Consider the following 23,459-nt stretch of genomic DNA (forward strand, 5'->3'; position numbering starts at 1 on the left):
CTACAGTGAAGGAAAGCTGTCTCCCAAGGCTAAGTGTAGCACTGACATGACGTATAGAGGTAATCACACATGGAGCTCAGAAAAGCTATTAATACAAGGCGCTATTTATGCTAGTTTCCTGGGGACTACACCAAATTGAAAAGGCCAGTTCTGTACTTTCTGTATTTATCAGCCTGCTTTTCCTTCATGTCGACTGATTCACTAGGTCCTTGCAGTGGCCCTGGGGAAACATCTAATGCAGAGAAAAACCTCAGGGAGGAAAGAGAATAGGAAAAGAGAAGCTTTCTCCTCCAAAGAGCGAGCTACCCCTATTTAGAATGACACATAGTCACAAACAAGGCAAGATATGAAATGCCCTGTACCATGGGGACTTGCCATAGACCCAAAGTCACAGGGACCTTGAGTTCCTCCCTGGCATAAGGTATTTACCCTTTTCATGATTTCAGAATGGCTCCTGGAGCTGATTTCTGTTTATTGGACTGGTGCAGAGTAAGAAAAAAGAGCCATTTGGGGCAGTTTGTCGGCTAGGACAGCGACAAAAACTCATTATGGCTCTCTTGAGGCATAACTATATTTATTAGCCTCTTCTATTATTGTCTCTTGATCCTTTGCAGGTGGATGTTCATCTCAATAATGTGTGTTCTTTTAATATGCTGGTATAATCTCCAATATTGGGTGTTGGGAGAAGGAATGGGTTTGTTTAATTTCTACTGTACAGTACAAGTCACTAGCAGGTGGGCACTTAGAAAAACCATCTGTTGAGAAGAAAAGAGATTAGTCAGAAAGTTTTGTTTGCAATAGGTTTTGATCAATGGGAAGTATGTATTCCTTTCCAGAGCAGAAGGACGTAGAGACCTTGTATTAAATTTCTTTTAAAAACCATAAAAAAGTGTAATGTTAGACTCTTGATTTTGCCTGTGTCTCGTGTATAGGCTAAGGAGCTGGCAAAATCTAGCAATCATTTAACACGTTGTTGATACAACGTGGGAATAGGGAACTGAAGTCCTGGTGAAGTTATCACATGACAATACTAAGTGGCTGCAAAGGTTCCTAACGTCAGCTCTCCTACTGGTGGTAACATCCCTTGTTGAACGGCACAGAGAAAAGCATCACTTTATTACTGGCCAACACACTGCTCCAGACACTCGATGCTCATGGGCATGCTCAGAATGCTTGCTGTTTCAGCCACGTGGTTTTACAAAGGAGGCCCAACTCATCACTCATGCTTACACCCACACCCTACACGTGACTGAACTCAAAAACCCCATTTGCTTGTTTTCACAGCACCTATTCTGTGACACAGATCTGATTCTAGGACCTGTTTCACCTAATGCATATTTTCCCGGTACTTACCTATCAGAGTAGACAGACTGTCATAATTTCAATATTCTCCTAATTATGAGAGGGTAATTCAATGGTCAACAAGTATTTGCCCAACCACTACCGCACCATAAGATTGCAAAAAGACCTTCTGTTGGGAATTCCCTGGCGGTCCAGTGGTTAGGACTTCACACTTCCACTGCAGGGGGCCCGGGTTCTATCTCTGGTCGGGGAACTAAGATCTTGCAAGTGGCACAGTACAGCCAAAACAAAATCAAAAACAAAAACCTTCTGTTGTCATTCAATTTAAATAGCACAAGGGCAGGCGCACCTGAAGATGTCACTGGCATCAGAGTAGATGGATATATACCATGTATAGCCAGGAACACCAAGTAGTATTGCTGCTTGACTAAAGCCCAAGGAAAATAATAATCCCCCAAAGAGACACTTAATGGAACAATTCCCTACTGTATTTATCTTCACATGCCTCAGATCTTCATCCTAATCCCAGTCCCCACTGTGATATTCGGTTTTATTGCAAAATGAGAAAAAAGACTCAGGTTGAGACAGAATGGTGAATGAAAGTGATGGCCTGTCACCAGCTACAGCCTTCAGTTCTTAATTGTTCCATTTTCTCCTAAGGACTGACTTGCATTCCATAATGAAAAATAGACAAAGCAGCAAAGCCCTCAATTTTCTACACTTCAGTGTAATTGGTTTTTTTTTTTTTTTTTTTTTTTGCGGTATGCGGGCCTCTCACTGTTGTGGCCTCCCCCGTTGCGGAGCACAGGCTCCGGACGCGCAGGCTCCGGACGCGCAGGCTCAGCGGCCATGGCTCACGGGCCCAGCCGCTCCGCGGCATATGGGATCCTCCCAGACCGGGGCACGAACCCGTATCCCCTGCATCGGCAGGCGGACTCTCAACCACTTGCGCCACCAGGGAGGCCCAGTGTAATTGTTTTTGCTTGTCTTAAGGAAACAAAAATGTAATTTGACCTTTAAAATGTGTAGCTAGAAGGTTTATGTTTCAGGAAGTATGGGGAAAATATCTCGCGACTGCACTGATGTGGAAAGAGAAGACACTATGGCTGTGTTCTGGGGTATGTGCCTGATCTGGGCATGTGAAGGAAATTTCCTCCCTCGGGTCTGCAGTGGTGGGTAGGAGGGCGGCTGGGAGAGGGGCAGAGAGGCACTCAGGTGCGTTGCAAAGGGAGGTACAGCAGACCTCGCAGAAGGGCTGTGCAACCTTCCTCTCCCTTTCCTCTCACCCAGGCTTTCTCAGCCTTACTGATACCTTGGACCAGATCATTCTTTGCTGGGGGTGGTGGTGGAGCGGGGGATGCTGTCCCGTGCATACGAGGATAAGGAGTGGCATCCTGGCCTCTGCCTACTATATGCTGGTAGCACTACCTCTCCACAGCTGTGATAACCCCAAATATGTCCAGACATGCCAACTGTCTCCTGGGGGGCAAATTCATCTGGCTGCAAACACTGCTCTAGCCCCAGACATATCACCTCCTCTGCAGGATTCTCAGTCCATGGTTTTCAACCACAGATGCACAAGAGAATCACCTGGGGTTCTTTAAAAACAAAAAAAAACCCTCTTTCTGGGTTCACTTATGCCCAGTGAAATCAGCATCTCTCCGGGTGGTAGCGAGGCAAAGGATGACCACAGAGCTCTGAGAGTGTGTAATTACAGTGCAGACACATACACTTTGGTATGGAGAAAAGTACATATTCATTTACAGACATCATCTTTCAGTCAGTGTTCAGTTACTTATAAAGAGAACAAACAAAAAACCCAGAGCACAGAAAAACCAGGTTTTTAGCATCGTATGGAAAGCAAGGTATTAAAAAAAAAAAAAAGGCAGCTAAAAGTTTAGGGAATTTTGGGGGGAGGGAGGAAACAACCAAAAAAGAAAGAATCCTATGTGATAAATCTGCAAAAGTGAAGAAAAATGGTCTTATTTGGACTCAAACTGAAGTAGTTCCAAGGCTGCATGCTCCAAGAATTTGATATTATTTGGGTACCCAAGGAGCAGTAAAGTGGGAATATGGGACAGATTGCTGCTTGGCTTGTTCTGAAATGCAAGAGCCCCACTGGCAATTTCTTCTTTGGGAGGCCTTCTCGAGTTTATATTCCAGAAAAAGACACAATATTTAAAATGTCACAGCAATGATATCTGGTGGTCTGTGTGTGATTCTGCTTGGATACCAACAAGGCTTTAGTAGAAGATAAAGAGCCCTCCTCTGGAGTGGGATTTGAGGGATGCAGAAGAAGATATCTCAAAATCGTTCTTTCTGGGCTTCCCTGGTGGCGCAGTGGTTGAGAGTCCGCTTGTAGACTCAGGGCACACGGGTTCGTGCCCCCGTCCGGGAAGATCCCACATGCCGCCGAGCGGCTGGACCCATGAGCCATGGCCGCTAAGGCTGCGCGTCTGGAGCCTGTGCTCCGCAACGAAAGAGGCCGCAACAGTGAGAGGCCCGTGTACCGAAAAAAAAAAAAATTGCTTTTTCTTCAGCCTGCAATTCTCACTTTTAGAGTTATTCTTTTGGCTGCTGGAGAGTCTCAACAGACTGTCAACTTTGGTTTACATGCAAATCTGTCACTTTGGGACGGATGACACATGGTCATCAAAAGGATGAGGTTACCAGTTACACGAAAACGAGTTTCAGTCGTTAAAAGGAAGGAAAGGAAAAGGATACAGGGAGTCTGCTACAAGGTCCTATGGCGTAGTGAGTGGGGTCACGGTGGGGAGCCCCTAGCCTGTAGGGGGCAGTAGGAGGCTCACCTGCCTTTGCTGGAAGGGAGGAAACTCCAAGATGGAGGGTAAGTCGGCAGAGAAAGGGGAGGTGGGGGAGGGCTTCGGGTCGGGGGAGCTGGGTGAGGGCTTAGGGTCCGGGAGCTGGGAAACTCCTGACCCACTTCTAATTTCCTGGCACTGCTTCAAGAGAAAATAAACACCGACCGGGTCCAGGAACACTTCTGGCCCCTTTTTTCACAGAAGGCATGCTTTCTTTGACTGATGTCCCTTTCCTTTTTGAAAGCAAAGCAGCCTAAAAATATTATCCCCTCGGGCCCCCATTACCCCAGTACACACCCTAACCCTCTGGCTTGTTACCATCTTCTGTTTTCTTTAGGAGTGCTTTTAATTAGATGTTAAATTGACAATAGCACCTAGCAATTTTTACAGCTCTATTTTGGAACCCTTTCTCCCCCAGCATATGGAAAAACTATCAAGTATTACTCTCCTTCCTCAATGTTTTTTGAATTTAATGTTTTATTGCTCATTTAAAGCCGTCAACATCAACTTGGCCATGCACACACACAGATTTGTGGTGAGAAGCTAGACTAGTTTGCACACAAAGCAATTAAACCTGGCAGCTATGATTCAAAAGGATGAATATTTTCCAGTTGTGGTAGAGGCCAATCATATAGGAAAGAAACCAGCTGTTTCATGTTAGTTCCTGATGTGACTTTTCACATAGACGCTCATGTTGCAAAATTTATTTTCTGTGAAGACATACTGTGAGGGCATTGTGTCATCTTTGTTCCCCTCTTAAATCCCCAGTTCTTTCTGGAAAAATGAGAAGGAGTCATGTAATGGTCATTTGGCCCTGTGTAACTGTGTCCTGGTTAAGTGCCAACTCTGATATTATAATTTAGCTACTTAATGGTTTTCTTCAGTAACATACTGAGCAAAATATTCTTCACAGCCAGATGGGAAGGACAAGCATTTCCTTCATTTCACTCAGATATCCGCTCACTCAGTACTGAGCATATGCAAACAAGGGCTTTCTCCCAACCTCACACAATCACCATTCCCATGAATTCCAGTGAGATCTGGGGGGAATTTAGTCACACAGGATTCACCTCCTGAAGTTGGTGCTTTGGTAGCAAAGTGAATGTGGAGAATTCTTTTACCAAGAGTGTCTATATTTCTAAACTACACGCACCGCCTATTGAGTGCTTAGGTGAGAGAATGGGATGGCCCCGAGGAAAGGGAGCAGAACCTGCAGGGGGATGTATGCCACCTCCCTGTCGCCTGTGCACCAGATGAGTCAACATCTGCCTCAGAACCAGCACTCTTTCTGGAAATCTCCAGAGGACTCCACATCCTCCAAATCTGGGTATACTTTACGATGTTACCCTGAGGTTTCCATTCTATTAAATGAATAGGGCTATATTCAAAATTCTCTCTGGTGCCTAGAGTTTGTGATTTCACCACCACTAGGAAAGCTTCATTTTTTAAGCATGTAAGCTGCCTCCTTCGATTCCGTGACCCGCTCTTTCTCAAGAGCCCCACAACCCCTAAAATCCATCCTTTGCTCCTCAGAAAATTAGAGAGAGGCTTAATTCAAGCACATCACGCCGTTGCCTGGGCTGCAGGCTTAATTGGAACAGAGGCAAAGTTTTTCCCTCTGGCATAAATGCATGTAAATGGTTGATAAAAGTGGTTTTATTTTTAAGTTGGCATTTATGTAATTATTTTGGGATCATTTTAATGAAGGGTTAGGTCAGAAAACAAGTGTTTTGCAGCAATAGAAAATAGTTGATCTAAAGTTTTTCTTCTTCAGTTTGGAGGAAAAGTTCCATTCTGTCAAGTAGGTGACTTTTAAACAGCCGTACTGCTTGGCAGGGCTCATTCAGAAGTGATCCTTCCCATCAGTTTAAAACACAAAATGAATTACAAGCAGAGACAAGATACACAACTTCCCTGGGCGCTGACCTTCCTGGCCTCACACTTCCACCTCTTGAGGAGTAAAGCGCTCAGAGACTCTGTTCTAAATCTCAAGAGTCTCGTGAGCCATGTGATGTTCATTTTACTAAGGAAATAAAATAAAATAAAAAAGAAAAGTATTCAGAGCAGCTGGAGGAGAGAGGTAATTTGGGGTCATTGCTACACTTTGTCAATTAGTGCGTGAGTCACTCAGTTGGAAGGTATCATACAGAGGCCTCAGAGGAAGAGTTTATTCTAAAACGCCACACAAAAGGACAAGACAGAGTGGTCTTCTGTGAGCAGCTCACTAATACCTCCAGACAGAGGCTGGCAAACTACGACCCCCATGAGCCAGAGATGACTCACTGCCTCTCTGCATGATCTCTGGCTGCTTCCACGCCACCACAGCAGGCCTGAGTAGGCGCACTCAGACCTCACCACCCGTAAAGCTCAAGATTTTTACTAGCTGGCCCTTTACAGGTGAAGTGGGCTGACTCTGGCTCTCGAGAACAGGCCTGGATGTTGAGTGTGCTTTTATATATTAGGGTAGCTTAAGGATAAACTGTAAAAGTCATATAACTGTAAAATTTAAAAACCAATGATGATGATGATAATAATAACACCTTTTATTTGTATAGCATCTTTACCTTCTCCAAGTACTTTCAAACGTATTCTCGGAGTTTGCTTTGAACAATTAGTGAGGTTATAATCTGATCAAACAGAGAAGGGTTCCACGAAGGTTGAGACGGTGTGACGGGGTGGAGGGTAAATGATTCCTCACTGAATAACTGAAGGAGAGGCTTTCTTTCAAGTCCCTGGTGTCTATGCACTCTTGGAATCTCACATTATATGTAGCAGATGGTTTAAAGTTCAAGAATTTTTAGATTAGGCTAGCGCTCGGCGTAATCCTTAGTTTTACGCAACTCTACAATTAGCAAAAAAGCACATCAGTGTCAAGGAAACGACTTAGAATGGGAAGAATATGCGGAAGATGTGATCAAATTCTAGAATCACAGGACGCCAATATAGGGAACATGTTATGTGAGCCTGGGCATTGCGGACATGTGTTTTCTTTGTTCTATATTTTCTTCTTTAACACCATGTTTCCTTCCGGGAACCATGGCTCTTCAAGTCTCACTTCATGGAGTTCAGGTGGGGCTCCCCCCACCACTAACTCTGTGGTAGGCACATGACTCCGGCCTGGCTAGTGGGAAAACTCCGTCCCTCTAGCCACAGGGACAGGTTTATTGACAGATACATGACCCAACCCGGCCAATGGGAATTAGGCCTTTTGGACTTTTTGTTGGAACTACTGGAAATGAAGCCCTCTCTCAGATCACAGGGGCTAAAGATTATGTAAGCTTGGAGCTGCCAGCGTGTCATCTTGGCTGCTACATGGAGTCAGTACCTAAGAATGAAGCCAAGAATAAGCAGAACCAGGAGATTGTGGGAGACATTGAAAGAGGAAAGGAGGCAGAGACAGAAAAATTGAATCCTGATAACATATTGGGCTTAGAACCAAATTTGCCTAAAGGAATCTCCTGGAATTTTCATGTACATCAGTCAGTAAATCCTCTTTTCTCATTAACTAGTGTGACTTGAGTTTCTGTCACTTGAAAGTGAAAGCGTCCTGATGGATACACTGGTAACACTTTTCTGCTGATAATAACTTAAACTTTTTACTAAGAGGTATTTCATTCCAGTTGTGGACATGAGCAAAAGCATAGGGCTGAAAGAAATGTCTTCCATCAAAATCTGTTGCAGAGCAGGGCAGGGCAGGACCAAAACCACACTGGTGTACCATTTCTTAATTCCAGTCTTAAAGATACCCAAGAATGGGGTTCTATCACTAAGCTTACGTAAGATGTTTCTCAGTTTTGTTAAGGGAGTTTTTCTTATTTTATGATGATATCAGGCTGGAAAGTATTTTCTTCTGAGTAGCATTCATGATGTTAACCTTCCAAAGATCTGTCAAAAATATCATTTTTCATGTTTTGTTCTTTGTTGAGGTTGCGTTCTACATCATTCATATACTTTTGGGCCAACTTCAACCTCCAATGAATTATGTCTATCAGGTTTCTCTTTATTCCAACATTTTCTCTTCTTTTTTATTCTCAAGATATATGCACCTGTCTGCAGGGCTTAAGAAAATCTGCTGAAGTGTTGTTCTGTGATGTTTATGGATTAAATAAACAACATTTTCCATCTGATGTCTTTACCTATAGGAATAGCTGAAGTGCCATAAATTCATAGTTTCTAAGTCAAATTACTCACCAGTTGTGTAATTCAGCAAAGGCAGCTTTGATCTTCTTCACTGAACTATCCACTTCCTCCTTGATCATGACGCGATATCTAGTTAGAGACACAGTGCAGCGTTGCAAATCCTTCACCGATTTCTCAATATTTGGGCCTAAAATTAATGTCAAGAGAAAGCATGTTAAAGCGAGCACTTAATTTTTTTATTTTTGAGCTAAACAACAACAACAAAAGCAACTAACTCACCCCCTTCCAATAAAAAGAGAGAGATTTGTCTCTTGTTTTTCAATGGAAAACAAAGTTCCTTTAAGAGGATGTTTATAACCCAGACTGGGTGGTTGTGTGGCCCTGGGACCGCTGGGATCTCACCAGTGGGCTCTCTGGATGGGCCATTTGGGGCACATGTGTCTCCTCTGCCCTCTGGAAAAAGGCTCTGATCATTATGTTCTATTGCAAACTGTAGTTTCTTAGACTCTGATTTGTCTAAAGACCATTTGTGCTGCCGGCTCTCTCGAGAGACACCACTCTGCGTAGTTTAAAGCCAGCGGGGCTTTTGGAAGAGGAGAATGACAGAGAGGTTGGGAGAGGTACAAATGGGCTAGAGAGAGGACAGAGCATCGCTGCCAGGTACCTGGCTCTGGCCCCAGCAGTCCTGAGCCAGGCCTGTAATTATAGCAGCAGCACTTAAAGCAGCTCTGTGGGTGCCAATCTTGCCTGATTTCCTGAAACTGTCACTAGGGTTTACAGACAGTGCAGAGCAAACAGGCAAATTGTACTTATCCCAACAAGGGCATGTTTCTTAGAAGAAAGAAATCTCTCTCAAGAAAAGCGAGAAGGTATAATCAAACCCAAGCCAAGGAAATCAGATGCAACTGAGGCTGAATGAGAAGAGTATTATTTAATCTTCTGGCAATCAGAAAGGAAGTGATTTAGCCCCTTTCATTGTTCATACCAGTTATGTGTAAAGTATATCAAAGCTCAAAAAGTGATAAAAATATAATGTGTCAAATATAAAACTCTCTTTCAGTGTATATTGTCTGCAAGTCCTAACACAGAACTGAATTTACGTGAGGAAGGTCATATCAGAAGAAGACACAGCAGCCTCTAAACTCATCTTCATTCAGTGCAAGTTCAGCACTTACAAACTCACATATTGGGGAAACATTCAGCCTTCACATTGCTAAAAGAGCTCCTGCATTAACATTTGCTTTATAGGATGTAAGGGGAGAAAGTATTTGTGGTGCAAATTTATCCATGCCTACAAAGAGAAGAACGGCCACAGAGGGGCAGAAAAAGGGGATATAATTCCACTTAGACATTCAAGACCTTTAATTAACAGTGAGGGAATCACATCTGGCTTTCAATCTATGTGGCTCACAGAAAGAAATGCAGTTTCATGTGTATCTCTCTTCACTAAGCAGCATCTTTTGGAAAGTTCTGTCATTCGGGTACTCCTCTGTGTGTACAAAATATGTTGAATCATTTGTGCAAAAGAAATCACTTTACCTCTTTTCTTTGCCAACTCATCTGGCTTTATTTCAAGATGAGCTGCAGGGGCATTGGACTTAACAGGAGAAGTTTTTGCCTTAGGCTTGCTTGGGTTACAAGGCTGCTCAGCTGACCAGTGTAGGCCATCTGACCCCTCTGGTGTTCCATGTATAGGTTTGGGGTTCCCATCTAAGGATAGTTTCTGTTGCAGTGGTCTGTTGCCTTCTGTAAGAAAACACCAAATAATGACTGTGAAGTGATAAACTAAAAACACTGATGATAAAGTGATGGGGGATGCCGCGATTTTTGTTTTTGTTTACATGTTGGCAATAGTACCCTTCACTGCAAACAGTCAAGAAACTGTTTTAATAGATGCCCCAGGAGATGAAAGGGTATACTGGAAAGAACCTTGTACTTGGAGTTACAAGACCTGGGTGGGTGTTTTGGCTCCAGTAATTACTTGCAGAGTGACCCCCAGGCGAGCCACTTATCTCTGAGCCTTAGTTTCCTCACCCATAACCACCCAGGAAGGTCATTAGGAGCTTTACATGAGGTGAACAGTTTGTTTTCCCCCATTCAGTAAAGGCTTAGGCGTCTTTAAGTATGATTTCATATTGAGGCAATAAAAACATAGCCCTCCCATCTCCAAGTGCTACATCAATGTCTTGTGGTATTTTATTCAGAATTAATGAAGGCAGAAGAGTGACTGGAGATAGGGCAAGGATGCAGTGACAACAGGTTCTATGATCATTTCATCTAATTTATGGAAGGATTAAATCAGGAAACATCATCACAGTAACTCAACTATATTTAAAATCTAGGGAGTCAGATTCTCTCTGGAGCTTTAACAGATGTGGCAATAAATTAAGCAGCGCATTGCTTTCAGCGTCTTTTAAAGGTAGGTTCCGATTTAGTTATTGCTGGAGTGAATTAAATGGCACCTTAGTGGCCTGAAAAGGAAATGTATCACCATTAACATCTTACTCACAACCAGAGAGAGCTTTGGGTGTGAGAAAAGGGCAAGCCGGCATGCTTTTGCAGGTCAGGTTCTTAGAGAAAGCTGGGGGTAGTGGAAAGAGGGCAGGTTTGGCACATTCTGATCTTCCCAATGTCTGGGTGACCCTGTAGGAATGACTGCACTTCTCTGGCCAACTGCAGCTTATACCCAAACAGAGCACAACATCATCTCTGCGACACCCAGCCCCCTTTCAGACAGTCACCCTGCCTCACTTCTCTCTACTCCGTGGTGCCTTGTAAAAACTTCGTGCATTATACTCTAACACAGGGTTTCCATGTCTGTCCCTTCCTTGCAGAGGCTATGACGCACTTGAAGGCAGGTGCTAAAATCATATTCGTTTTTGAAGCTCCAGTACTTGTGTCTAGGTCAATAGCTATCTGTAGAATTGTGACTGAATTAAAGTCCTCTTCAAATGATTTCATAGGAGAAAAACAAGAAGCAAAGAATACCTTTCCTGACACTGTCACAAACATTACAGCGACTACACTTGGAAGGTACAAAAGAATACGATCTGGTCCCTGTCAATTTGATTTTAGACATTTGCCCATTTATGATGGGTAAATTTGACTTTAGTTGAATCCATCATTTACTACCTATATATCAAAAAGGCACAGCATACGTTTTTATGGGCTGAATACTGAGTGCCCTTTAAATTTTACTTAAAGGGAAATTATAGCATCCAATGAAATGTTCAGCCCAGGTGGTGAACAAAGTAAATAAGTACTGAAAACATCATTTCCTCCAGTAATAAAACAGATTTAAATGGTAGTATACAATTTTATCTTTAGTTATAATAAAGTTTGGAACTTCCCTGTAGAGCAGTAGTTGTCAAACTTTAGTGTGCATGAGTTTTTCCCCTAGTACTTACTGCAAATGCAAATTCCCCAACACCACCTCCAGAGATTTCGATTCAGAAGTAGATCCAGGGCCTCCCTGGTGGCGCAAGTGGTTGAGAGTCCGCCTGCCGATGCAGGGGATACGGGTTCGTGCCCCGGTCTGGGAGGATCCCATGTGCCGCGGGGCGGCTGGGCCCGTGAGCCATGGCCGCTGAGCCTGCGCGTCCGGAGCCTGCGCGTCCGGAGCCTGTGCTCCGCAACGGGGGAGGCCACAACAGTGAGAGGCCCGCATACCGCAAAAAAAAAAAAAAAAAAAAAAAAAAAAAGAAGTAGATCCAGGATTCAACTTCCTAGGTATTTCTGTTGGGATGGAGATGGGTGGTACCTAGGTAGTACCACCCACCAGGAGAAACTCTATTGTGAAAGATGAAAAACTAATTTTTGGGGGTGGGGGCATGCCCCGTGGCATGTGGGATCTTAGTTCCCTGACCAGGGATTGAAGCTGCGCCCCGCCCCCCCCGCAGTGGAAGCGTGCAGCCTTAACCACTGGACCATCAGGGAAGTCTCGAAAAACTAATTTTTTGATGAATCTATAAATGTTTTGTTAAAAGTAATTAAGTATAGGCTGGTTCCACCTCACTCCCTCTCTAAATCATAGCTGAGATTCAGGCTTGATGAAATATTATAAATTGAGAATCTAAAATACAGCTCATTGTACATAGTATAGTAAATTACTGTTATTCTTGAAAATAAGGGGATTTCTATTATAGCCTAGTGGAAATAAAGACCTTAGAACAGAGGAAAATATTATTCTGTTGAATGCAAAACATTTTAAATGAAGACAAGCATGCAAATGAGCTTGGGCTCATTAACCTAGAGCTGAAAATATTTTGTTTGTGTATCAGAGAACTGATATGTGGGCTACTGGTTCATTTCATCATTCATCCAAAAACTATTTATTGAGAAATTTGAGTAGTAGTATCTTTTCAGGTCCTGAAAAGCTGTCTCATTAGTGAGGTCATTGAATGCTGGAAAGATCTGAATTCTCAAAGACTACTTGGATATATTTTCACACCTGTTATACAGATCTGTCTCCAGATATAGTAAAACTCTAGGACTCTTTCAGATGAAAATTGGTGGAGAGTTATAGAATCATAATAGAAGTAGGTTCATCTTGACCACAAATCCAGATATTTCTAGCAACAGAATAACAAGAGTTCTTTCCTGGATACAGTGATTTTCCTCTAACATTATGGGCTAGAAGCACCATCAGTCTTCTACCTTTCTGGAATCCACTTGTAAACTTCAATAGACTATAGTTGACTTGGAGTTGTTTCATATCACTGTCCATTAAGGTAGCCCCTAGCCACATGTGGCTATTGAACACTCGAAATATGGCTTGTCTGAATCAAGTTGGCTGTAAGTGTAAATTACACACTGAAATTTGAAGACTCAGTACAAAAAAAGAAGAGTTAAAAATATTCCTTTGATAATTAAAAAAATATTGATCACATGTCAAAATGATTTTGGGTATGTTGTTAGGTAAGATATATTATTCAATTTAATTCACCAGCTTCTTTTTTTTAATGTGTCTACTAGAAAATTTTAAATTACATATATAGCTCACATTACATTTCTATTGAAAAGCACTAATATACACCAAAAGAAGCACGAGATTGCTGGTCTCTCTAGACTAAGAGAGTATTGATTTTAATGCAAACTTAAAATATCCTCTGCAATTTCTACATGAGAAAAGTGGAGACAGTGATGTATTATCTTGTTCATCATTACATGCTTGGTGCCTTGTGAGTACATGATGAATACTGAATGGATGCCTGAATGATTGAATCAGCATTACTTTGGTACTGTGCATGCCTGGGGCCTTTCCAATTATAGGGAGCCTAGTTTGATATGAGTCTCTGGTTGTGTCTTTATCCTATAGTCATCAAATTCTTGAACCAAAGTAGCTACATCTTGGAAAGAAAAGTTCTCTCTGGAAACACCCAATCTGCCCAGATTTCAATAAAAATTATACATATTTTAATTTAATCCTTGTCCATGTATCTAAAAAATTGCTCCTAGAAGCTTATGTGTTTTTGAATCTATTACCTAAGCCTTCCTTCTATTAAAAATACTTATCAAATCCCAATATTTATATAACTTCTTGAGTATGGCTCTGGTTTCTGATTCAATTTAACTCAACAGACCTGTATGGAGTGCCCACTCACTATGTGCTTGCCTTGGCTAATTCACAGGAGTTAAATGGGACATAGTCTCTCTGCCATTAACAACTAGTATATAAAATTGAAAAAGTAATATAAGACTCCAGCATGATAAATCTGAGTTGACCTTTCCCCACTGTACTGTCTTGGCACCTTTGTTGAAAATCAATTGACTGTACATATGGTATTCTATTTCTGAACTCTATTCTATTCCACTAATCTAACTGTTTCTCCTCACTCTGATACCACACTACCTTATTTACTAACTACTAAATAATGAGTCTTAATATCAGGTAATGAATGTCCTCCAACTTTGCTCTTCTTTTTCAAGACTGTTTCAAGATCTTAGGCCCTTTGCATTTCAATATGTGTATTTCTTACAAAAAAATTCTGATGAGATTTTGACTGGTTTGCATTGAATCTATAAATCAATTTAGAGATAACTGGTACCTTAACAATCTTGCATCTTTTGATCACTGAACATGATATATCTTCCCATTTTTTAAGGTTTTCTTTAATTTGTCTCAGCATTGTTTTATAGTTTTTAGTGTCTTGTGCATCTTTAGTTAAATTTATTCCTAGGTATTTTAGATGACATGCAAAATGTCACTGTATATAATTTTCTTTAAATTTCATTTCCCAACTGCTGGTTGCTAGAATGCAGAAATACAAATTAACTTTTTATATATTTGAGCTTGTACCTAAAACACCTTGCTACTTTCCTTATTAGTGTTTTGTTTTGTTTTGTTTTGTAGCTTTCTTAAAATTTTCTACATGGGCAATAATGACATCTGTAAATGAAGTTTAATTTCTTCCTTTCCAATCTTTCCTTGCCTTATTGGGCTGGTTAGGAACCCTAGTACAATGTAGAATAATCATTCTTGCATTGTTCTTGATCTTAGGAAAACTACATTCAATATTTTATTATCAAGTATTATATTAGCTGTATAGTATATTTTTCATATGTTTATCAGTAAATTCTCTTATATTCTGGGAGTTTTTATTTTGTCAAGTGATTTGAGATGATCATGCTGTTGTTCTCTTTGATTTTGTTAATGCAGTAAATTACATTGATTGGTTTTTAAATGCTAAATCAATGTTGCATTTCTGGAAAAAAGTACCCTGGTCATGGTGTATTACCTTGGGTTTAAATATTGCTTACTTCAGTTTGCTAATATTTTGTGGAGGATTTTGCTCTTTTACTCATGAGCAATATGGTTCTTAAATTTTTCTTGTAATGATTTTTGTCAGGTTTTGATAAGGTTATGCTGGCCTCATTAAAAGAGTTGAAAAGTGCTCCCTTCCTTCTATTTCTAAACTATTTCAGAAAATAAAAATATGTTTAAGATTGCTATTATTTCTTTCTAAAATGTTTTTAAGCGTTCACTGGTGAAGCAATCTGGGCCTGGAATTCTAATTACCAGTTGCTTTGATAGGTTTTGGGCTATTCAAATTTTCTATTTCTTATGTACATTTTAGTAATTCGTATTTTTTAAGAAATTCAGCCATTTCACTTTTTGGCATAAAGTTGCTTATAATATCCTGTTTGTTGTTAGTCTTTAAATGAATGAGGGGTCAGGGTCAATTTCATTACCGATATTGGTAATTGGGTTATTGTATTTTCATTATGATGTAGTTCAAAATATTTTCTAGTATCTCTTGTGAAATTTTTTTCTTTGACCAATGGATTATTTATTTATTTTTATTTATTTATTTTGGCCACACCATGTAGCTTGCGGGATCTTAGTTCCCTGACCAGGGATTGAACCTGGGCCCTCAGCAATGAAAGCGGGAGCCCTAAGCAATGGACCGCCAGGGAATTCCTGACCAATGAATTATTTAGAAGGCTGATTAACTTCTGAATTTTTGGAAATTTTCTAGATATCTTATTCCTATTAATTGTTAATTTACTTCTATTTTTGGTCAAAGAGCATATTCTAAAGATTTCAAAACTTAAATTTTGTTTTGAAACTTATTTTATGGTCCAGTGATTGGCCTATTTTGGTGAAAATGCCATGTGCTCTTGAAGTCGTTGGGTGTAGTGTACTACAAATGTCAATTAGGTCAAGTTGATTGATAATATTTTTCAAATCTTTTACACTCTTACTGATTTTTAATATACTTACTCTATCAGTTGCTAAGAAAATGGTGATAAAACCCATAATTATTGTGGATTTGTCTCTTTCTTTAGTTCTATCAATTGCTGCTTCATGGGTCTGGAAGCTTTGTTGTTAGGTGCATGTAAAGTTAGGGTTGTTATGTCTTCTTAAGGAATTGATCAATTTATTATTATGAAAAGATCCTAATTATCTCTGGTAATATTCCTTGTATTGAAATCTTCTATGGTGTTAATATAGCTTCACCAACTTTATTATGCTTACCTTTTGGATAGTATATCTTTTCCTTTCTCCTTTAACTTTAGGCCCGTCTCTCTTTCTATGTAAAGTGCATCTCTTATAATCAGCATATAGTTGGGTCTTGCTATTTTATCCAGGCTGTCAATCTCTGCTTTTTAATTCGAGTTTTTAATCCATCTCCATTTAATGTAATTTTTGGTATTATTGGGTTATGTTTACCATTTTGAGTTGTGTCTATTCTTTATTTCTTTGATCTGTTTCCTTATTTCTTTTAGGTGAATTTGTTTTCAAGTAATAGTTAGTCTTATCTTTTTTTGTGATACCTCTTCATTCTTTGTCTTTAGAGACTGTTCCAGGGATTACAGTATGTATCATTAATTTATTACAGTGTCTTTTGAATCAATATTATACTGCCTCATGTATAACGTAACAACCATACAATAGTATAATTCCACTTACCCACTCCTGTCAATTGTATATTTATAGTCATATATTTTACCTCTACATTTGTTGTAAACCTCACAATACATTGTTATTGTTTTTGCTTTACACAGTCAGTTGTTTTTTTTAAAAAATATAAGAGAAAAAAAACATTTCTTTTTATCCATATATTTACCATTTTCAGTATTTTTCATTTCTTCCAGCAGATCCAAATTTCAATCTGGTATCATTTACTTTCAGCCTAAAGAATATCTTTCAGCTTGTTTTGTAGTGCAAGTCTGCTGGTGATGAATTCTTTCAGCTTTTGTTTATCTGAAATTATCTTAGCTTTACCATCCTTTTTGAAGGATATTTTCACTAGATATACAATTCCATATTGGCAGTTATTCCCATTACATTACAGATTTCATTCTAGAGTTTTCTGGCCCATATTGTTTCTGATGAGAAGTCAACCTTTATTCTTTTTGTTGTTTCCTGTTTGCAATGTGTCTTTTTTTCCCCTGGCTGCTTTTAAGATTTTTGTCTTCACTTTTGACTTTCAGCAGTTTGACTAGGATATGCTTTGATGTGATTTTCTATCATTTACTCTGCTTGGATTTTGCTGAGCTTTTTGGATATGTGGGTTGTTGTTTTATGCTGAGTTTGTAAAAACTGTGGCCATTGTTTCTTCATAAGCGCCCTCCCTCCATTCTCTTCTTTTTTTCTTTTGAGATTCCTATTGCATATCTGTGAGACTGCTTGATACTGTCCCTTAAGTCACCGAGGCTCTGCTTTTTGTTGATGTTTTGTTTTTTCTTTTAATCTTTTTCTCTGTTCTTCAGTTTGTTTATTTTTATTTTTATTTTTAATTAATTAATTAATTAATCTTAGTTCCCTGACCAGGGATCGAACCCATGCCCCATGCAGTGGACGCATGGAGTCTTAACCACTGGACCTCCAGGGAAGTCCCTGTTCTTCAGTTTGGATGATTTCTTCTGACCTGTCTTCAAGTTCACTGATCCTTTAGCCTTTATTGTCCAAACTGCTGCCAAAGGCATCTGATGACTTTCAAAAAAATTTAGTTATTGTACTTTTTAGTTCTAGGATTTCCATTTTATTCTTTTTATCTCTCCTAAAATTCTCCTCTCTTCACCTTTTTTTGGTAAAATTTTAAAACATATTTATAATCCTCATCTGCTGATTCCAACATCTGGGTTGTCTATGGGTCTGCTTCTAATGACTAATATTTTCCTTCACTATAGGTCACATTTTCTTCTTCCCATGTCTAGTAATTTTTTAAACGGGATACTGAATATTGTGGATGACACATTGAGAAACATTGGATTTTGTTATTTTCCTCTAAAGAGTTTTGTATTTTGTTCTAATAGGTCATTAAAATACCAGCATATCACTCTCTGCTCTCCCCACCCTGCCTTTTGCCTTGAAGGTACATGTTAGGCATCTTATAAAACAAGCTGGAATGGAAGTAGGTAAGGGGATAGTAGACTGTTCCTTAAAATACCTTTATTTAATTACCCTGTTTTATATTTCTTTTCTTAAGTTTGCCCCCCATATCTACTGACTCCAAATCCAGAGTTTCCCCATTTTCTGACAGGCAGTCAGCCTCCTCCCTCCCAAAGCTCTCTCCCTCTAAATTCTATGCTGCAGTTTCCCATACTCTGCTTCATCAGTCAATCCTCTTCCACCTACTTTCCTTCCTCTAGAAATTGAGGCCCTCTTCTCCCTTTTCTTCATTATTGTGGATTTCTATATTTAAAAATCCTTTACTATAATTCAGTGGCGTTTATGATGAAGAAGATATAAATTCATGCCTTTCTTTTTCTTAAAAAATTCTTGATATGCTTTGCCAAATTATTTTCCAGTCACTTGGACCCACTGACATTCAGCTGTAATGCATGCAATTGTTCTCACACTTAACTCTTGCCAATACTGAGAACTATCAATTTTCCAGTTACTAAATCTCAGTATCAACTTATATATTGGACTTGTCCTTGACTTGATTTATTTTACAGAGCAAAACATGAACTGTGGTGGTTATTTTTTGTTAACAGCACCAGAGAAAACAAATCTTCCTTTTGGGAGAAATACAAGAACTTAGATTCAAAGATTTTCATAATATATATACAGCCATGTATGTGTTCAGATTTGAAAGTTTCTGAAAACTCCTTTTTCTCTTTAGCTTTTACTTTTTAGTGAAAGCCTCATGTACTTAAAAGTAGACTGAAGGAAGTATACGCAGAATTCAAATCTAAATTTAAAGGATGTCTTAAATACAGAGTAGTTCTAAAACAATTATTTTAACCCATTGAGTTAAGATGATTTCATAGTCTCCTACACAAATGTAATTTCAGTAAATCACATCACTTCATGACAATTAACTTAGTATTGTAAAGTATTTCTATCTAGAAAAAACCGATAAACAAAAAATAATTTTGTTGTTATAAAATAATGCCTAAAATTGCTAATATCTGTGTTACTTAAAGCATTACCATTCTCTTAAAAGTATCAATACTTAAGTGAATTCAATAGTGTTTTATAATAACCAATAATAAAGTAATTGGTAGTTCTTTAATCATTGATCTTAGTGTTCTTAAGTACTCACAAAAGAAGAAATGGAAATGGAAATTAAACATTTTAAAAATGTTCCATCTTTCTACTAATCAGTTTTACAAATAAAAACAATGAGATTAGTGCAATGTTTCTGGACAGCAATATATATATATATATATATATATATATATATATATATATTTTTTTTTTTGCGGTATGCGGGCCTCTCACTGTCGTGGCCTCTCCCGTTGCGGAGCACAGGCTCCGGATGCGCAGGCCCAGCGGCCATGGCTCACGGGCCCAGCCGCTCCGCGGCATATGGGATCCTCCCAGATCGGGGCACGAACCCGTATCCCCTGCATCGGCAGGCGGACTCTCAACCACTGCGCCACCAGGGAGGCCCCTGGACAGCAATATATTAAGCACTTAAAAAATATCCATACTCTTTGAGCCCAATAATTCCACTTCTAAGAAAATATGCCAAGGAAATAATCATAATTGTTCATAAAGATTTATATACAAGAAATGTTTGCTACAGCATTGTTTATAATAGCAAACAAATGGAAACAATGCACATGGACAACATTATGGGAATAATTAAAATAAACATGGCAAATTGCAGTCATTAAGGTCATGTTTTTAAAGAACATACAATGATAAGGTAATGTTTATAATGTCATGTTAAGTAAAAAACGGAATACAAAAGTTCACCCGCTAGGGCTTCCCTGGTGGTGCAGTGGTTGAGAGTCTGCCTGCCGATGCAGGGGACACGGGTTAGTGCCCCGGTCTGGGAAGATCCCACATGCCACAGAGTGGCTGGGCCCATGAGCCATGGCCGCTGAGCCTGCGCGTCCGGAGCCTGTGCTCCGCAACGGGAGAGGCCACAGCAGTGAGAGGCCCGCGTACCGCAAAATAAATAAATAAATAAATAAAGTTCACCTGTTATATAATATTTGTAAAAACAACTCCTATATATGTTTGCATTTAAATCATTCTGAAATGAAATTTAACAGTGTTTTTTTCTGAGAGGATATTTTTCCCCCTAAACCTTACTGCATTTTTCATATCTCTCCAAGTAATATAAATGCCTTTTAAAACCAGAAATACAAAATCCATAATTATCTTTAAAAAGCAGCACAGCAACTTAAACTTTTTAATTAACCTACACTTATCCACATATTTTATCATTAATAATTCAAATACAACCATGAAAATGGCTTGTTTGAGTTCCTATCATGTCCAGTTATTGTTCTAGACGCCAAAAACACAACAGTGGTAAAAGACATTTGTGGTTCTCATCTTTATAGAACTTGCAGTCTCATAGGAAGACATATAAATCAAACCACCACACAAAAAAATGTCAAATTACAGCTGTGTTAAGTGTTATGAAAGAAAGGTACACAGTATATGAAATCCTCAATTGGAGTATTTGACTTAGGGATATCAAGAATGAATTCTCCATGGAAGTAACAACTAAGCTCACCTGAAATTACATGAAAAACTAATCAGATGAAGAGGGCAGGCAAGTACATTCCAGGCAGAGACAGTATTTGAGGCAGTTATCAAGTTATTGTCTCTCAACTCCAAATCCACTCTTCTTTGCCCTACTTTGTGATACTGGAGCTGGACCCTGTAAACAATTCTGTTTTGCCAACTGGCAGAATGTTAGCTTTGTCAGTAGAGGGCAACAAAGGGGTCCTGCAAGGCGATGAAGACAGAAATACACTTCCCGTCTAGGTTCTGGTCCTTCCTTATTATTATTATTAGTCACCACAGGAGCCAGCAGCCATGCAGAGGAGCTCCAGCTGCACTCTCATGCCATGTTCCCTGGCTCCCCTGCCCTGATAGTGGCTTTGAGCAGTTCCAGTCTATCTACACCCTATGGCAATGGTGGGCTTTTTCTACAGAACAGCTTGGGCCAGGCCCTATGCCAAGATATCTTGCCACCGCAAGGCGGCATGCATGTTCCTCTGGGTAGCCACACACCTTGTTTGATGAGGTCAGTCTCAGTTTTAGACTGGGGGCCTCTCCCAGTCCTAGTTCCTTTATTGTCCAGTCTTCCTGGAGATAGTGACTGCTCTCTTGACACATCTAGGCCCCTGAGAGTCCTTACTTACCCCTTTTAGTAGTTAGCCACCTCCTACAGTTTTAGTTAGCAGTTCTTCCTATTACATGCCTCCCATCCAAATAACCGGTGTGGCTTCTGTCTCCTGACTTGAACCTGACTGTTATACACGGCCAGTACGTGGGAGTAAGAGGACACCAGTACGACTGACGCAGAGAGCAAGAATGAACATGCTGTGCATTGAGGCTGGAACGAGACACAGGGGCCAGAATATGCTGGGCTTGCAGGCGAGGGTAAGACTTTTGGTCTTTATCTTAAGAGTTCAAATATGTGTTATCTGAAAAGATTACAGGATAGAGAATGATTTAGAGGGGAACAGAGTGAATGCCAGGAGATGAAAGAGTGGACCCTTAGAGCAGCAGAGGCAAGAAAGGATGGTTTTGATCGGAAGGTAGAGGTAGAGACAGTGAGAAATGGATGGATTCCAGGAATATTTGAAAAGGAGAATCAACAGAACTTGGTGATGAGGAAGATGTCATGACTGATGCCTGGATTTCTGGCTTGCAGAATGGATGGACGGTACACTAAGATCAGGAACAATAAAAGAAAGCTAAGACTGCGAAGGGAGATCAGGAGTTTGTTATGAGCATGTTGTTCAAGTGCTTTGAAATTATCAAAGTGAAAATGTCAGGTAAGAGTCTGAGTTCAGAGAGTAGCCTCAACTGGGATGATGAGTTTGTGAGCCAGGGCACGTAATTAAGGCTAGGGTATGGCTGAAATGATCTACAAAAAGAGCAGAGCTCTATATGAGAAAGGATTTGGCACTAACCCAGCCTTGGTGAGCCTCAACAACTAACAGCCAGTAAGAGAAGACTTAGAGGTAAACGTGGTGGGAGCAATTTCCTTGGAGTAATGGGGCTGTAAGCCATAGGAAAAGGTTGATAAGTGACAGAGAGGTAAAGGAATGGAGACCGTGAGTAAAGACAACTCTTTTAAGATGTTACAGAATAACGGTCCAGTGATGAAGCCCCAGGAAAACTCTTTTCACATTACAATTATTGTACACCTTAATTTGCATTTTTCATCATTCTTCTATCTCTACATGACAGGCTAATTAACAGAAATTCAGAGGAACCAATAACTTTGGAACAGAGACCAAAACAGGTTTATTCAGAAGACATAATGTCAGTCAGTTCTGCCTTTTCATAACTTCTTTATCATATACAGGTAGACTTTATTATTTCATTCACGTTCTATAAGACTTGATCAGCTCAGAGGTCATAAAAGCTGGAAACTTTCTAATTGGAAACCAATCTCTTAGTTTAATTTACGTTGTCTTTACAAGGTCTCATACGTCATTCATACTTTTACAGGTTTATTTACATTAAAAGATAATAGATAACAAAGTCGATGGATTAATAAGCTGTCAATGACACAAGGTAGCCATATTAACTTGATTTGTTTTGCAGATTTATTTCTCTGAAAAACAGGCTTAATTCTCATAGCGTTCTGATAGAACCATTTAGATCTTTGTTCAAAATTAAGAAAAAAAAAGGGAAGGCCTTTTATTCTTTGCAAGGAGTGCCTTCCATTTAATTAAGTCTATTTTTAACTGAAACTGCCGTAACAAGGTTTGAGTGGGAAGTTACGAAGGTATCAGCTATTCAGAGATGAGTAGGTTTGTGGTTTTGCTGTTAAGGATGCAGCAAAAGTAGTTTTCAAATGAGAAAGAGAAGGGAGAGGGCTCTGGATTTCGCTGTACCCAGGTAACAGAGAAGCACCCGAGGGGTTTTAATATCCTGTGTCCTCATGTTGATACATCCTATGTCTGTCTCCATCTCTTTCTGCTTTATCACACACACAGAAAGGAAGCAGAGGCCTAAGCCATTGAAAACACAATGTAAGGCCACCCCTAATATTACCTGAACAGTTCAGACACAGTGCTGCCGGAAGCAGATGTTGAGACTGAACAACACACAACTACAGACAAGAGTTAACACCAAGGATCTGATGCCAAAATAACAGAGTGAGAATAATGATTAATGTGCTCTAAAATATAAGCTTCAAAACGCCTGTTCACATGACAGTACTTAAGGTCAGCTATATATACGAATAAAGTACTATACTTTTAATTAAAAACCAAAGGTTATAACCCCACAAGGGCTTCACCTAAAATAATCCTTAA

General features: G+C 39.8%; 1 protein-coding gene across 4 annotated transcripts in view; it reads right to left on the reverse strand.

Moving 5' to 3' along the window:
* Window positions 1-23,459, reverse strand: part of SPATS2L (spermatogenesis associated serine rich 2 like) — a 177,172-nt gene that overhangs the window by 27,508 nt on the left and 126,205 nt on the right. For 3 of the 4 annotated variants that reach the window (XM_060107040.1, XM_060107039.1, XM_060107041.1), the window contains 2 exons: window positions 9,804-10,010; window positions 8,316-8,451 (listed from right to left, as the gene is read on the reverse strand). In XM_060107040.1, the coding sequence (XP_059963023.1) occupies window positions 8,316-8,451; window positions 9,804-10,010 (343 nt within the window). The remainder of the gene's footprint in view (window positions 1-8,315; window positions 8,452-9,803; window positions 10,011-23,459) is intronic. The other variant, XM_060107042.1, reaches the window with a different exon arrangement.

Source organism: Mesoplodon densirostris, chromosome 8 (assembly GCF_025265405.1).
Source record: "Mesoplodon densirostris isolate mMesDen1 chromosome 8, mMesDen1 primary haplotype, whole genome shotgun sequence".
Lineage (NCBI taxonomy): Eukaryota > Metazoa > Chordata > Mammalia > Artiodactyla > Ziphiidae > Mesoplodon > Mesoplodon densirostris.